Source organism: Lotus japonicus, chromosome 3 (assembly GCF_012489685.1).
Source record: "Lotus japonicus ecotype B-129 chromosome 3, LjGifu_v1.2".
NCBI classification, from domain to species: Eukaryota; Viridiplantae; Streptophyta; class Magnoliopsida; order Fabales; family Fabaceae; genus Lotus; species Lotus japonicus.
Genome location: NC_080043.1, coordinates 341,476 through 357,694, shown reverse-complemented (window position 1 = coordinate 357,694; position 16,219 = coordinate 341,476). Strand labels below are relative to the sequence as shown.

The following is a 16,219-nucleotide window of genomic DNA, read 5'->3' as shown; positions in this document are numbered from 1 at the left end:
ACAAATAACAAGTATTAAGTGAGTTGGTGATCACATTACACTATGAAGAATAAAAGGGGTTAAATATATTTTATGGCTTTATCCATGTAAATATAAGCACGTTTGATATTAGTTATTACAGAATAAAATTGCATTTATGTGGCATTGTCCCCAATGTTTTTTTTTTCCTTTTGACCACCGGTCTCCACGTGGGAAAGTGCCACACGTGACTAATCTAGATCGGGATACGGTAGTGATGTCTCTGACCACAACGGTATTATTTTTTACCTCTGAGGGGATCGAACCCAGGGCAGAAGCCTATGCAAAATCCCTTAAGAAAATGCACATTCACAACTTGTGTCACCCCTTGTGGTTCACAATGTTAAAACAAAGCTGATGTTATTTAATTTACACACGTATAATTAATAAATGAAATATTTATTCAAATTTAGAAAAATATAGAAATTATAATTTAACTAATCCCCAACTCATAATCCTAATTAAAAGCAAAAATTACAAAATCCTAATTTGTTAATCACTAATACTTATTTCATCATCTCCATCTTTATTCTTTAAGCACACTTATTTACACACGTAGTGGTAATAGTGTAGCTGACATTTTAGCTCGTAACTTTTTTGATTTTGGCTAGTGTGCTTGGGTGGAGGATGTTTCATCGGCTGTTATGGTATATGTAATTTGTGACTTGGTGCCTTTGACGCCTTTGGTTTAGTTTTATAATATGAGCAGTTTCAAAAAAAAAAAGTTATTCACCATTTTCCAAAAATAAAATTCAAAAACCTAATTCACTCATTCACGGTTTTCTTTTATCACTCAGCCACGACAAGGATAAAAACCTAGAAATCGGAAATCCCACCCACCAAAACAAATCTTGTGCATTGCCCTAGTTCTTTGAAGAATAAATTAATTATTTGAAGATTATTATTTTTTTGACAGAAAGATATACTTTTTTTTAAAGACAGAAAGATATACTTCATTAAAAGATGTTCGGAAGAATATCCAAGAGAATACAAGATTGAATAATATAAGGAGCGGGGTACAATTCAACAATGCTACACATCATGCTCAAGAAAGAATTTGGCAAAGCACATAAACTGCATTATTCCCCTCCTAAAAGACATGAGAAAAAAGGGAAGCTACACATAAATCAAAATAAAAAGGGAAGATACTCAAAAAGGGAAGTATAATATTTTTTTTTCAATGTCAACTAATCATATTTGAGAACTTTTCCATGTCAACATTTTTAAATTAAAGGTTAGATATATTTTTTTGTCCTTAACTTATACACTCGCATTTAAAATGGTACATATTTATTTATATATATATATAGATTTTAATCCGATAATTTTTTTTAATTAAGGAATTGTAATGTCATAATCCTTACTTGACATATTTCTTACCCATTCACCACACCATTTTTGTTAATGCAGGTTCTCCCATGCACTTTTCATACTAGTTACTCCTTCGAGACTCTCTTTAATATTTTTTATCCTTTAAATAAAAAAAGATAAGAGAATTGATGGTTGTCCTCATTGGCAACCTATATCTGACTAAAATTAACACATGGACTGATGATTAGATAATTAATTTTCCAAATAAGCATTATAACATCACAAGTCCTTATTTTAAACAAATTTGGGATTAAAAGCTATAAAAGAAAATCAAGGATCACTTTAGATGCGAGCGTATAAGTCATGAACTGAAAGCATATTTAACCCTTCATCTAATAAATAATGAGTAAAAAAAATTATTACAAAGAGTATTTTGTTTACCTTGTAGTACATATAAATAAAGCTCATACAAAAGTATTTAGAAGAAAATGCAAATCACTACCTTGAAGTACTCTTGCACGACTTAGTTTATAACCTTTTAAAATGTGTATTTATCTATCTAAACATATTAAAATGTGTAAAATAACCCTTATGCTGACTTTCTGTTAAATTTTCATAAACTTTATCACATGAAATCTTTTTCCCCCTAAAATAGCCCTCTAAATGTTTCTGGTTTTTTAATAAAATAAATTAAAATTCCAAATTATACTTGCGGTGGTGTACTTGAATGCTATCTAGAATTCCCCCATCTAGTTTAACTAGTTTCAACTAGTTTGTGTTGCTCTCTAGGATGATTGTTGGGTCTCTTATTTCTTATTTTGATGTCTTTACTTTGTCTTTTGTTCGTCGTTTGGGTACTGTTGCTGATTTTTTTGCGAAGCATGTTTCCACCTTTGATGATATTGTTTGGGTGGAGGAGGCTCCGGATGTTATTTTGCCGCTTCTTGATGCGGATATCACTTCTTGGTCTTCTTCTTAATTAATGGAGGTTACTTAAAAAAATGGACAAAAAAACTAGTTTGTGTGTGTGTTACATGTCAACCAAGTCAACGAACAACTGCGATGTTATTTATAACAACAAAGATATGTACACACTTCATTTTTTAAACACTTTATTTCCACCTATTTTTATTTGGCTTAAATATGGTCGAGGTCCCTGACATTATAAGAGGAATCAATGTAGGTCCCTCGAAAAATTTTCTTTGAAATGGCATCCCTCCAAAAAAAATTAATCAAATTGGGTCTAAAGTGTGTTTAATCATGTTGTGGCACGAATTTAGGTCATTCAGCATTTCTACGTGGCTTTCTTATTGAAAGCCTCAGCTAAAAGAAGATGAATGGGATCAAGAACATGAATGAAGATGCATATAGATGGTTGATGGATATCCCCACAATTCATTGGTGTAAGCATGCATATTCTTTTTACCCTAAGTGTGATGTCACTATGAACAATTTAGGTGAGGCATTCAATAAGAAAGTCACGTGAAAATGTTGAATGTGCTAAATTTGTGCCACATCATGACTAAACACACTTTGGACTCAATTTGATTAAATTTTTTTGGAGGGATTATATTTCAAAGAAACCATTTCCAGGGACCTACATTGATTCCTCTTATAATGTCAGAGACCCCGACCATATTTAAGCCTATTTTATTTTTGGCTAAAATGGTCAATTGGCCCCTGTAATTGTAAAGGGAATCAGTTCCAATCCCTAAAAAATTTCGCATCAAATTGGATCCCTGTAATTTTTTTTTTAATTCAATTAAGGACAAAGTGTGCTTCCAGCTCATGTGTCTTAATTTTTTCACAGCCAATTTTCCACATGGCTTATATCTTTTTTTTAATACAAGTAATTATTATTCATTTATTTTTAATTCCATCTCATTTCATTATAAATAATACCTAACCTAATATAATCTAATCTAATCTAAAACAAAACCTAACCCAACCCCCACCCCACCAGCAAACTCAACCCGACCCAACTTTTCCCTCTCCCTTGCATCTCCAACGTTTACCCCAAACCCAGAAACATAGCAACCTTACAACCTTCATGAACACCGACAACAACAACTACCCGCCCACCACCACAACCCACAACCTTCACCCTTCCTTAACCCAACCCATTTTCCTAAATCTCTGCCTCCACCTCCTTCTTAGTCTTCCGAAACTCATCCAGTATCTCCTCAACAAGTTCCAAAACGCAAAGCCTCTACCCTAAATGTGCTCAGAGGAGCCGATTCTGCTCAGCATCAGCGTTGGAGGGAATGCGGTGAGAGGAGATGGAAAGCTCTGCTAGGTTGTGATTGACGCTGTCGTGGCTCATGGTGGTGGCGAAGGGGTTGACACGAACAAACCCTTGCCTCTGTTGTTTCTGCTTCTTGGCATCTTTTCCTAGGTTCAATCGCAAAGGGGGATGAATGCTAAACAAGAAGAAGAACAGATGAATGATTCAGGTGTTGCAGGGAAAAATTGAGAACCTTGATTCGTGGCTACAAGGGAAATTGATTACTGTCTCTCTACTGTTGGTTGCTGCACAGGAAAAATGGAATTGGAGCTTGGCTGTGATGAAGATTCGATAGTAGATGAGGGGTTTTCTTGTGCTTTTGTTGAAGGGGATCCTCTTTTCCAGATGAAAAATTCCCCATTTTCAGCTTCTTTAGACGGAACGATACTGGGAGATCTCCCTTGTGATTGATTGTGTGGTGGTTCTGGTTTGTGTAGGGGTTTTTGTTGTATGTGAGTAGATGCTAGATCTCTAGTTTCTCTGGGTTGGAAGAAGATGAATGTTCATGGTGAATGTTCTTTTTACCTTTTGTTAATGTTAATCTGGGTTGAGGTGTTTAAAAAAAATATGGGTTGAATTTTTTTTAGATTAGGTTAGATTTGGGACTAAATTGATTAGATTAGGTTTTTATTTTGATTACAGATTTTATTAAGTTTTTTATTTTTTTTATTTATGCTTTAATATATGAGTTGGAAATAAAAAAATAAAGTTTTATAATTAAAAAGCCACGTGAAATTGCTTAGTAGGATAAAATTGAAGGCTGGCAGCATTTGTCCTTAATTGAATTAAAAAAAAAACTTAGGGACCCAATTTGATGTAAATTTTTTGTAGGGATTGGAACTGATTCCCTTTACAATTCCATGGGCCATTTGACCATTTAAGTCTTTATTTTTATCTCTTTCATTTTATCATCCATCACATATCATACTTTTTCTTTTATTTCTATCTCTCTTCTCATTTCGCATTTTTCCACTTCAAAGAGAGGCGTGAAAGTAACATTATTCTATTTATGATGAGTTTGAAAAAGCTCAATCATCTAATGGTTATTTGTAATGAGTCTTGTTACATATTTGGGCTTTAACCCTTTTGAATGGGGAATACAGTCCACTTTGCTAAAAATAAAAAGAATCATTACATAAGAAAGACAGATTGGTTCATGAGAAATTAGAGAAAAGTTGTTGCATAGAAACAGACGAATTGGCGATGAGGTGTTATGAGAGGAAATCTTGAAAACAATGAGCATCAAAGGGTGGATTTGATTAGAAGAATGGGAAAATAACTATAAAGGTTTTTTTTTTACCTAAAACTCATTTCTCAATAGAGAATAATGTGATTTGATGATCAGGGTGAGGACAAACTATCAAGTTAAAATTAATTGGAAATTTGCTGTGATTTATCTAAACAAGGAGTAATTTTCACGGGAATAGAAGCCAAAGGTAAAGCTCAAGGATTGATTTTGAATTATTAATTAAGGGTACATAAACTAATATTATATATCCACATTGTTACAAAATATTCAGAAAAGTAGAAATGGTAAAGACAAGCATTAAGGTCTAGTGCACTACATAATATTGCTTAAAGACGGCCACAATCAAAACCATCCTTTCTTGCCGGCCGGCCATGAATCTTTAAGTCCCAAACACTCTGCTCAACTTCCAACTGCTTTGATCACATCTTTCATCCCTTAAAAAAGAATATAAATGTTTGATTTTCTTTAGCAAAATCTTAATTAAATTTGAGTATTAAATGTGAATGAAAAAAACTCTCACAGAAAAAGTTAGTTTTATTAGGGTGTGAAATTGAAAATATGGTGACAACATGATGAACCAGGGAAAAAAAAATGAGATTAATTTCTATACACCGACGGTGTAAAAAGTTTTACATCATCATTCAATCACAACCTTCTATTTTAGATATTATTAAATTCAAAATTAATTGTGAGCTAATAAAATGAAGAGATGTGATTGAATGATGGGGTAAAAGGTGCATAGAAATTAATCTCAAAAAAAATTGCAGCCTTAAAATGAAAGTGAAAAAAAAAAGGAAATTAAAGCATTAGACCCACTTTTTTGTGAGTGTGACCCGCAATTCCATTAATGCCCTTGTTATTGGGTGACTTTGTCATATTGATATAACTGTGTCTTCCTTCACTCTCGAACTGTATGCAATTGCTTAACAAGTGCAGTGGTCCTCTCTTCTCTTGTTATGACTCAGCATTAACATTCAATTCAATTCATGGCTAAGAAGAAAGGCCTCAAAAACACTAGTACTAGTAATGCTATTGCTACTGCTACTAACACCGCCACCACGACCACCACCACGAAGATGAAGAAGCGTTCACGCAAAAGCACCCCAAGAGACACACCATCACAAAGAAGCTCTGTCTACCGTGGCGTTACAAGGTTAGCTTGATCCATTCAATTCAATATATGCTACCTTTTTTACCCATCTTAATTGTCTCTTAAATTTACCTCTATTTTCTGCTCCAATATCTTATATAATACTAACATTTTCAGAGATATATATATCGGTGACAAAATGTGTATATCTATGGTTTTACATATAGGCATAGATGGACAGGTCGATATGAGGCCCATTTGTGGGATAAGAATTGCTGGAATGAATCACAGAGCAAGAAAGGAAGACAAGGTTCTTAATTAATACTTAGATCTTAATCTTAATGGTAGTTCTTCTATAATTTCCAATTTCTTTCATTTATTCGATTTTTCATTATTTTCATGCCTCACCGTGTTTTTTATGGCGATGGAAAACAATTGGCTGCAGTATATTTAGGTATGATTTTCATTGACAAATCTTCATCTTTTTTAGTTGTTCAATTCTCTAATTAATTTTAATAATGAATTAAATGTGGGTACGTACAAATTAAACTTGGGTGGTTTTGTTAGGGGCATATGACGATGAAGATGCAGCAGCACGTGCCTATGACTTGGCAGCATTGAAGTATTGGGGCCAAGACACCATCCTCAATTTTCCAGTACTTCCTCTGATCCCTTCAATTCAATGCTGATTATTGACCAAAAAAAAGTCCAATGCTGATTTCATGATAATTTCAAACAAACTTTAATCTGTTCTTTGTTGTTGATGATCGATCATAGTTATCAAATTATCAAGATGAGCTTAAGGAGATGGAGAATCAATCAAAAGAAGAATATATTGGATCCTTAAGAAGGTCTTTGTTTAGTTATAAAATGTGTATTGTACATTTATTATGTAGGTTAAAGAGTCATTTTTTAATGTAGTACTTTTTAGCCATTTCTCACAAACTTTCATCTTTAATTTACAGAAAAAGTAGCGGTTTCTCTCGAGGAGTCTCCAAATATAGAGGCGTGGCAAGGTACCACATTAATTTCTGTTTTAGCAAATTTTGGTTTCTAGGCAGGTAGGAATATAATAATTTTCTTAGTCCTCAAAGGATAGCTCAAGTTATAGGAGTTGGGGACATATGGGTTAGATAGGGGGTCCAGAAATTGATTTCTATTAAGTACACTTTATCTTTCCGATGTACCAAAAAAAAGACTTATTTTGTTAAGTTATACTCCCTCTGTTCCTTATCATAAGGTCATTTTTGAGTGTTTTTCTTGTTCCAAAATATAAGTCAATTTACAATATCAATGAAGCATTAATTATTTTTTTCCAAAACTATCATCATATTTAATATGAAAGAGACAATGAGATTTTGAAATAATAACTTGGAGAGAGAAATTTATACAGTAATAAATTAAATAAGGGTAATCTAGGAAAGTGAATAAATTCTTTTACAAATTTATTGCTTGTAACTACTTTTCTTAATCTAAGAGAATTGGGTAAAATGAACTTATAAATAGGAACGGAGGGTAAATAAGTATGTCTCTTTCAACAAATCATTCTTCATACACACTGCACATAAATTGAACTTTAAACTAGATGCTTAAAAAGTCTAACTCTCAGGTGTCTTAAGTTTTTATTTTATTTTTGCAAGTTGATATTGTATTCTTCATTTTAAATTTACTTTTATAAAATCACTTCTCTTTAAAAAAAGATTGACAACATTTTTCATTTACATTCACTAATTACATTCTCTGTAGAACAAAAGAATATGCAGAGTCATTAAATTTTTGTGGGTCATAAAATGGCCAATAGAAGAATTTTTAGGTTCTATATGCGATGAGGAATCGTATATTGTGCAATGCAATGGGTAGGTTAATTCATCTCTCTTAGCTAGCTTCCTTTCTACCCACAAGTTCGGTTGTCAATAATGAACATTAATGAAGTTACACATACTCCAACTACTACTAGTGCTATTATTTTCACCTTAGAACTCTATTTAGCATTAAATAACTTAGTAAAACAATGTCTCTGATTAACTTTCTTGTTAATTTACAGACACCATCACAATGGAAGATGGGAAGCTCGAATTGGCAGAGTATTCGGCAACAAGTATCTATACCTCGGAACTTACGGTAATTTCCATCATCTAGTGCCACTAATAATTTGTCTGAATAATGTAATAATTACTACAAATATGAGTAATGATAGAAATGTTTTTTGTATGCTACTATATGAATGTGAGATGTATCAAGTGAAAAAACTATTTTTGGTGTGAATTAGAGGATTGAATAAGTCTTGTTATTAAATATTATAACAAATAGTTAAGATTGAAATACAAATCAGTGTGACATTTTTTTTTTCCAAAAGTGAATATGCCTCGATTGGTTTTCTTAGTTTTTGGTGGAGATGTGCGGTCTTGAATGAATCTTCCGACACAATAATATAGTGGTGACATGGTGAATAGGTACTTAAAAAAATACCCTAACATACAAGTCAGTATGAGAGAATAAAAAAGAGCTCAAAAGTCATAGAAGAACAATAATAATAAAAATGAGCATTGTACAATTATTGCAATTAAGCCTTTATGAAGCCTTATTGGATGAATTCCAAGATAATGGGTAACCTTTCAGTTATTTAGTAAATATGTCAGCTATGTTCCACTCGGTTGTCCGTTGAATGAGGTGTCGGTTGTCCGTTGAACGAGGTGATCATTTTTCCAGTCGTTTCGGTCAATCAACATGGTACTTTCTTAGTTATAAAACTATTGGAGAGTTAGGTTTTGGTTGTTCGGGATTGGTTAGCAAGTTGTTAGACCTTAGCAACTAATTGTGTAACTGTAACCTCTCAAACTAGCATGAATAATAAAACAAGTGAGCTAGAGTCTAATCACTAATAACTTACAAATCAATTCGTAACAACTCAAACCTAACTCTCAAATTAAAACTTTTAAACTACTTAAGATATTATTGGGCTTTGTGACCATTTAAATCGGTCATAACACATTTCGATATGTTTTCTCAAACCTTTAGGAAATCCATTTGACCATGGCTTGAAGGCTCAATTCCAATTTCTAACTGAAAAATCGGATTTCATTTAATAAGGCCCCGCAGGTCAAATCTAGAGGACAATTAAAATTATGAAAAAATGCAATCAAAGTGTAGTTTGTTGGGATGTAGATCACCAAACCTCAACTACTTATTATAGCTATTTAAATATGATCTCATTCTTTCATCGTCCTTTATTCTATATGGTATAAAAGGACAATTCGTTCCTAACCTAATTTTGCATGCAAATTAATTAAATATCTTTGCATTATTATTCTGGTGCAGCTACACAAGAAGAAGCAGCAACAGCATATGACATGGCAGCCATAGAGTATCGTGGACTTAATGCAGTTACAAACTTTGACCTTAGTCGTTATATCAAATGGCTACATCCAAAGACTCAAGACCAAGACAACGACGAAATTGCTACCAAAAACCCTGAACCAAATGATATTCCTAACTCTGAACTTGAACTTGGGCTCGTCTCACATCAAATTGGGCCAGACATCGGTGAAACCACAACATTAAGGCCTGCTAGTAATAATGGGCCGCGAACATCTTCTGCATTGGGCCTTCTTTTGCAGTCAACAAAATTCAAAGAAATGCTAGAAAGGACTTCAGCTACCGATTATCCTCCACCACCTTCAAAGTCAAACCCTGCTTCTCGTACATTTCCTGATGATATTCAAACATTTTTTGAATGTCATGATGATTCTGGAAGCACCTACATGGAGAGTGATGACATCATATTTGGTGAGTTGAGCTCAATTACTGCACCCATTTTTCATTATGAGCTCAATGCTTAGAACAAGGAGTTGTTCAAGCCAATTCATAGCTAAAATGTCCATTGATGCTTAAGAGACTGGAAGATTCTTCAAACAGTGGCATTTCTTTTCTTTCTGTATAAACTTGAAGGGGGGAAAGGCTTGCAAATTGTTATTCTTTTGCTTTTTGGTTTATTCTTGTATTAATTTTTACAATTGAGATAAAACGAGATGATAAGGTGAGGGTGTGATTTCTATAACTTAAATTAGTATGTCTATCCTCATCATGAAATACAAATTGTAGCTTTATTTTATTATTTGTTTTAAAGGTAGTATAGTTTTTTAGTCATTTACATGCTGTCTAATTATTTTTGGTTTATTCTTGTATTAATTTTTACATTTTAACTCTTAGCACCATTCCACTCTCTTTTCTCTTCATCCTCTGATTCTCCTTCCTATTTTTTCATTGCTTCTCTTAACAGTTTCACCCAAAAATAATAAATAATGAAAAATGGTGTGCTGAAAATGTTATATTGAAAGTAGTCTATTAGGTTAGGTTGAGCATCATCAACTCAACCCACCTAAGATAATGAGCTAATTAAAAGGGATGACTCCATGGGTCAAACCTATTTTTCCACCCCCACATGATCAAGGGAGAACTAAATCCAAATTACACAAATAATTAAGCAGATAAAGAAATATGTTAGAAGATGTCTTTCCTCCTTAATATGGCAGAAGGATTTTGATGAAGACAATAAATCACATGAAGAAGGATGCATGAAGCCTCAAGCCTAGTAACCTAATCTCATATTCTCCCACTTTTGTGAGTCTACCATTTTGTGACTACTAGTTGGTAGTGTGTGGTTAAGTTAACAATATTGGGTCATCATCTATTTATTAGGGACAACCCGCGGGCCTTTATCCTCGATGAAGTTGACAAGAAACGAAAAAAAAAAAGAGCAATGTGGTCTAAAAGTCCCTTTGAGGTTCACATTTTTTACAACCTTTTGACAATTTTTCTATATATTTGGAGATATCAGCTACTCAATTGTTGCATTGGAGATTGCTTGGAAGGGTATTGTTGGAGGAATTAAGAAGTGAGTACATATTTTTTAAATTTGACAGTTTTTTAAAATGATAAATTAATGGTTGAGAACGGTGCTACCTAACTACCTAATTATGTTGACTCACTGGCAAATGTAGCAGGTAAACCACGCACACAGAAATAGTGTTATTTTGTTGAAGGATTAAGTGGTTAGTAACAGACTGCATTTCATCATCACCCAACTTCCAGATTACTTCATATTATTGTTGTTTGTATAGTTTGATGAGAGGCTAAGGTTAGTGCCCAGATGCACAATAAAATTAAAAATGATCACATTGTATTGAACAACACAGTAGATTACATAAAAGGATCTTTAGAAACAAATACTTGAAGTCGACAACTTCTCTGATTTGTGTGCAAAGACCAGACACTTGAAGTAATGTGATCATAAGAATACAATGGTTTACACAATCACTTTTTAATGAGACTGACATTTTCCCAGCTGAAAATTTGAGACACCAAATACCTCCCCAAAATCTTCATTTTCTTTTGAATAATGAAAAATGAAAACCACAAAATCCCCACAATGGATTCCCCTACTCAACCATACAATCCACCTCGCAGAAGCACCCTAAAATCTTGTATCCCTTATTAAAAGTCATCTTCATTCTTCAGTTCAGAGGTTGAACCAATTGTGTGTAGTAGCAGAAATTCCCTACTATACAGTGCAACACAGCTTTGCATCAATGGAAGCCAAGCACATACAAAACGCCTGGTAACCTGTCAAAGGATATCTGCACAGGAATGTTGTACTTGCTGTCAAACCCACTTCCAATTTTGCAGCACAAAAAAATTGAGCTCAATAAAGCTACTGTTTTAGTCCATACCTGTAGTCCATCACAAATTTTGATTTTCCCACCCTCCCTAGCTGTAGGATTGTTTGCTTCCCGTTCTCCTAATTTGTGAAGACAACATATTTAGCAGCCAGGCAACATAACTAATAGCATGAGTTGTGGAAGCATGAGTTGTGGAAACAACTCATTTTAGCTTAGTCCTTTACAAACATTGAGAAATATGCAGGAGTGCAGGACTATAACTGAACAGCATACATATGCAGTACAAAAGGAAATTTGGAATAAAAACAAAATGTTCCAAGGTGTTGGTTTTAATACTTTGACAAGAGGGAATTATAAAGGAGTTTTAATACCTCTAGGGTCAGCTGAAAGTTTTTCGCGGATCTTTGAATTCTAAGTTCTGGCCTTCCTTTATCTCTATAATCAAGCTCAAGTTGTTTTGAAATCTGAAGGAAGACAATATATAAATTAATCAAGTCCTGATGGCCTGACTGTAGTTAACAGAGAAGATGTCCTTTAGGCTCCTACCTTGTTGTACAGTGGAACCCTTGTGAATAGTTGATGGACTTTGTCCAATTTCCCCTCCCAATTCATTGGCAATCCTTTAATATGTTGTGCCTGTAACAAAAGAACCCCCTCTTATTAATGGCAAATAGAATTTCTAATTCAATTGTAAACAATATGATTTATGTAGACATAGTAGATGCTTGAAAATAATTCAAGATATCAGTGTCAGTTATAGATGTAACATTAACCTGGGTGGTGTTCTTCAGTGACATAGATTGATGCTTTGGTATATATGCTCTCATGCTTCTGTGACTTCCAGTGCATGTTGCTATTGTAGGTATATACCTGCAGTGCAAAAGACAACCAAATCTTGTGCTTAGCAAAGGACAAGGACAACCAGTGGGAATTGAGATAGATAAAGATATTGGCTTACCTCACAACAGAAAGAGGTAGCTTTGGTTGTTTACTATGAGAACGGTGACGATGTCCCTGTTAATCAAACAGATAATTGGTGAAATTAGTGAAACAATTAGAAATTCATCAATCAAATTCATTGTTGCATTGTTCACATATAGATAGTAAAAAATGGAACCTGATCCCAAATGCAGTATTTTGAGCCCATGAGGTTAGCAGTTACCGTCCCAAGGAAACTCTCATCTGAATTGGACATGAGTCCTTTTAAATTCTGAGCCACGGTGAAGTGAGACCTCCCATTCCGCCGCTTGTGTAGGGCCACGGCTAGTTTCCTATTTTGCCGTCCTTGGCCTTCCTATAATATAAACACACCCTCAAAGTCACCTCCTATAAAACATGTACAAGATACTAAACGAAACAATGATGATATTGCAGATGTGAATAAAAAGCCACAAGCAGCAACAAAAGAATGTGACCATAGCATCAGAATAAACATCTACAATGGAAGTTATGGAGACCAATCTCCTGTGGAATCCTGATACTCTAAAGTGGTGGTACACAACAAAAAGGTAAAGTGCAATGTTGATAATCTTCTAAACTCTATAGTGAAGCAGAGCACATTCTAACTAGGGGTTCCTATCATGGCCAATTAGCCTCCACATTCATAAAAGTAGCTTTATCAATACATGAATAGAAAAGTAATCAAACTGAGCACTTTATATCCTTTAATTAACAGCTTGATGGCAAAGATATATGAATGAATGCAAGTCCATAAATAAAGAACATTTTAACATGAAAAGTTGCAGAAATGTTAGTTCGTACATAGGTGTAAAGAGAGAAGAAAGTGCCCCCAGATAGTCCTTGTGGCGTAGCTTCCTTCACAATCACACATGTACACCTTCCAATATCTACAGGCAAGGGTCTACAGATCAAAGACCTAAACACAAATTGAGCATAGTAACATCAAATTTAATCAATCCATCAGTCAATCCGGGAAATGAAAATTGGAAAAAAAAATGAAATTTACTGACTTATTGGGCAAAGTGGACCAGGAGGAAGCAGGAGCTGCTTCAGAGTCAGAGAAGTCCCAGATATTCAAAGAGGTGGTGGAGGAATGGTGGGAATCAAGAGGGTCGTTCATTTTCATGCAGAACTGGAGTGAGGAGGGTTTAAGAACCCTGTCTGTGGATAAAGATTTGGACTTTGGAAGAGAAGAAGAAGACCCATTAATGTTATTCGTGTTTTCCTTGTTGTTGTTGTTGTCATGGTCATTGATTTGAATGGTGTCACCTTTGGAGGGTAAGCTGTTGCAGTGTTTGAGCTGGCTTTCTTTGAGGGGATTGGAACACAGAGGTGATTTTTGGGAAACATTCATCTTCTTCATCTGCATGTTTTGAACATTAGTAGCTGGTGGTTCAGTACTGTTTGAATTTGAACTTGGAACAGTTAAGAAGAAGAAGTAGAAGAAGAAAGCATAGCATGAATGTAAAGAGAAGAATATATGAATTGAGTAAGTACTAGATTTTGATTTCGATTTCAAGGTATTTGATTTGATGTCTTGTCTCTCTGGCTGAGTACTGAATACTAGTAATAAGTGCTTCTGGTAGTGGCTGGGTGGGTCCCTTTCATTCCATTCAGGTTTGAATTTGAAAGGCTTAATTGCAATTTTCGTCCCTGATGTTAGGCCTATGTGCAATTTGAATCCCCTTTGTTTAAAAGGAGCAATTTTGGTCCCCTAAAAATTAATTTGTGCAATTTTAGTCCTGCCGTTAGTCTTCTGTTAAATTGTTAACGGCATTATCCTATGTGGCTTTCATTTTATGATGTGGACTTGACTCTTTTGCTATTGGGATGCCACTTCACCAAATAAAAATAAAAATAATTAAGTAAATAAAAAAATAATTCAGCACATAAAATAAAAAACCTAATCCTCCACAATTCAACATCTTCACGGCAGTATCAAAGAAAAAAACATCTTCACGGCATTCATCTTCTCATCTTCATCATCTCCACCCTTTTCACAGCCTTCATCATCTCATCTTCACCACCTTCATCATCACACACCTAAATCCAAGCAATTACTTAATCTTTCCCTTCCTCTCACACCTGTGGCAAAACCCACCAGAGGAAGCTTCCATAGACCCACCGAAAAATCGATGTTGGAGATCAATCTGAAGATTGCACGGTCGTTGGAGAACCACCGTGAAACCATGGACGCGACCACGACCTAGAACCACCGGAAATCCACCGCTAAGGCTTGCATCAGAAAGTTAACCATCTCTGCAACTAGGCTTGTGTTGTGGTGGATCTGAAACATGGGAAGCGTTGATTTGAGGTACGAGGTTGCACAAAAGCTTACATTAAACTCGTCCTCCGCCGTCAACGACATCTTGACTGGCCGCATCTCCCTTTCCAACGACATCGTCGCTGTTGTCCCTGTCTTCCATTCTCACATCCCTCTAAGGATTTCTGTCAAAATCTTAGGACCCAAACTCTAAGGTTTTGTGGGCAGAATTTTGGGGTTTTTTTTCTTCTCCTTTTTTGAATCTGGGTCCATCACAACTCGTGCTCTTTTGTGTTTTTGAGGATTGAGTTCTGAAATTAGGAATTTGAGGAATGTTGTGTTGTTGTGTGTGATTTCTGGGTTTTAAGGAGTGTGGTATTGGATACTGTGTGATTTCTTGGTTTTTAGGGTGTTGTTATTTTTCGTTCCTTCCCAAATTATGCAGATTTGTGGCGGATGTACCATTTATGTTGTGACTGATCTTCTCAAAATCTATTCTCATGTTATGATTGAAGAAAATCGCTATTGGAACTGAGAATGGGTTGAAATTTGGGGGTTTGAGGAATGAGTTGCGGAAAGTTGGATTTTTGAGGATTGTGTGATTTCTGGGTTGTTTTTTTGCTGTTGGGACCATAATTTCTTGATTTAAACTCAGGTGTTCTTATTTTAAACACATGTGTAGATTGAAGACGAAGAAGGTGAGAAATAAGGATGAGAATTGAAGAAGAAGGTGACATGGTAAAAAAAATTAAAAGAAAAAGAAAAATTAATGCTTATATGGCAATAATATTAATAAAATTTAAATGAATATGCCAGCTCAGCAATTTCTGTTAGCAATTGGACGGTCAGACTTAATTTGCACAAATTGATTTTTGGGGACCAAAATTGCTCCTTTTAAACAAAGGGGATTCAAATTGCACATAGGCCTAACATCAGGGACGAAAAGTGCAATTAAGCCAATTTGAAAAGGCTTTGGGGAACGTACTATAATGTTTTCCGAATTTTGATTTGCTTTGTGCTTGCTAAGTGCTAACACTAACGGTAACTATTCATTCATTATTCAACTTCATCTTGACTTTGTAGAGGGAAGGACATTGGTTACTTCTTGTCAATGGGTGGGGTTCCACACCCATACAAGTTATGATTATAGTATTCATTTGTTTAAGAAAGTAAGATAAAACACAAAATGTGAAAGTAAAATTTTTGAAAGTTGGAGTTGAATGAGGTTAGATGTTAAAACAAACATACCCTTAGGGTGTGTTTGGTTCGGGATCATGGATCAGAGCTTAAATGTGGATCTTCATGTCTTAAAACATGTTTGGGAAGACTCAATTTGATCCACGTTTTGGGAGTAAAATTGGATCAT

The 16,219-nt window shown here is 34.7% G+C and overlaps 2 protein-coding genes across 2 annotated transcripts; one reads left to right on the top strand and one right to left on the bottom strand.

Annotated features, from left to right (window-relative positions):
• The first annotated feature begins 5,766 nt into the window (after positions 1-5,766).
• LOC130749073 (AP2-like ethylene-responsive transcription factor At1g16060) lies at positions 5,767-10,102 on the top strand. Its single transcript, XM_057602361.1, has 8 exons — positions 5,767-6,015; positions 6,180-6,262; positions 6,398-6,406; positions 6,520-6,608; positions 6,730-6,803; positions 6,918-6,968; positions 7,997-8,073; positions 9,271-10,102. The coding sequence occupies exons 1-8, from the start codon at positions 5,849-5,851 to the stop codon at positions 9,789-9,791; spliced, it is 1,071 nt and encodes a 356-aa protein (XP_057458344.1). The 5' UTR covers positions 5,767-5,848; the 3' UTR covers positions 9,792-10,102.
• Positions 10,103-11,114: 1,012 nt separating this feature from the next.
• LOC130748742 (tubby-like protein 8) lies at positions 11,115-14,194 on the bottom strand. Its single transcript, XM_057601987.1, has 9 exons — positions 13,601-14,194; positions 13,392-13,506; positions 12,748-12,924; positions 12,589-12,644; positions 12,404-12,500; positions 12,177-12,266; positions 12,002-12,094; positions 11,682-11,749; positions 11,115-11,588 (listed from the first exon to the last, which is right to left on the bottom strand). Exons 1-9 carry the CDS (start codon positions 13,957-13,959, stop codon positions 11,513-11,515), a joined length of 1,131 nt encoding a protein of 376 aa, XP_057457970.1. The 5' UTR covers positions 13,960-14,194; the 3' UTR covers positions 11,115-11,512.
• Between the last annotated feature and the right edge of the window lie 2,025 nt (positions 14,195-16,219).

What these genes read in the sequence shown, in the direction of transcription:
- LOC130749073 (XM_057602361.1), top strand. Translation starts at nt 5,849, where the DNA reads ATGGCTAAGAAGAAAGGCCTCAAAAACACTAGTACTAGTAATGCTATT. An exon ending in TATATTGGATCCTTAAGAAG is followed by an intron (nt 6,804 to 6,917) that starts GTCTTTGTTTAG and finishes TTTAATTTACAG; the next exon opens with AAAAAGTAGCGGTTTCTCTC. An exon ending in TCTATACCTCGGAACTTACG is followed by an intron (nt 8,074 to 9,270) that starts GTAATTTCCATC and finishes ATTCTGGTGCAG; the next exon opens with CTACACAAGAAGAAGCAGCA.
- LOC130748742 (XM_057601987.1), bottom strand. Translation starts at nt 13,959, where the DNA reads ATGCAGATGAAGAAGATGAATGTTTCCCAAAAATCACCTCTGTGTTCC. An exon ending in TGGTCCACTTTGCCCAATAA is followed by an intron (nt 13,507 to 13,600) that starts GTCAGTAAATTT and finishes ATTTGTGTTTAG; the next exon opens with GTCTTTGATCTGTAGACCCT. An exon ending in AAATTTGTGATGGACTACAG is followed by an intron (nt 11,589 to 11,681) that starts GTATGGACTAAA and finishes ATTCCTGTGCAG; the next exon opens with ATATCCTTTGACAGGTTACC.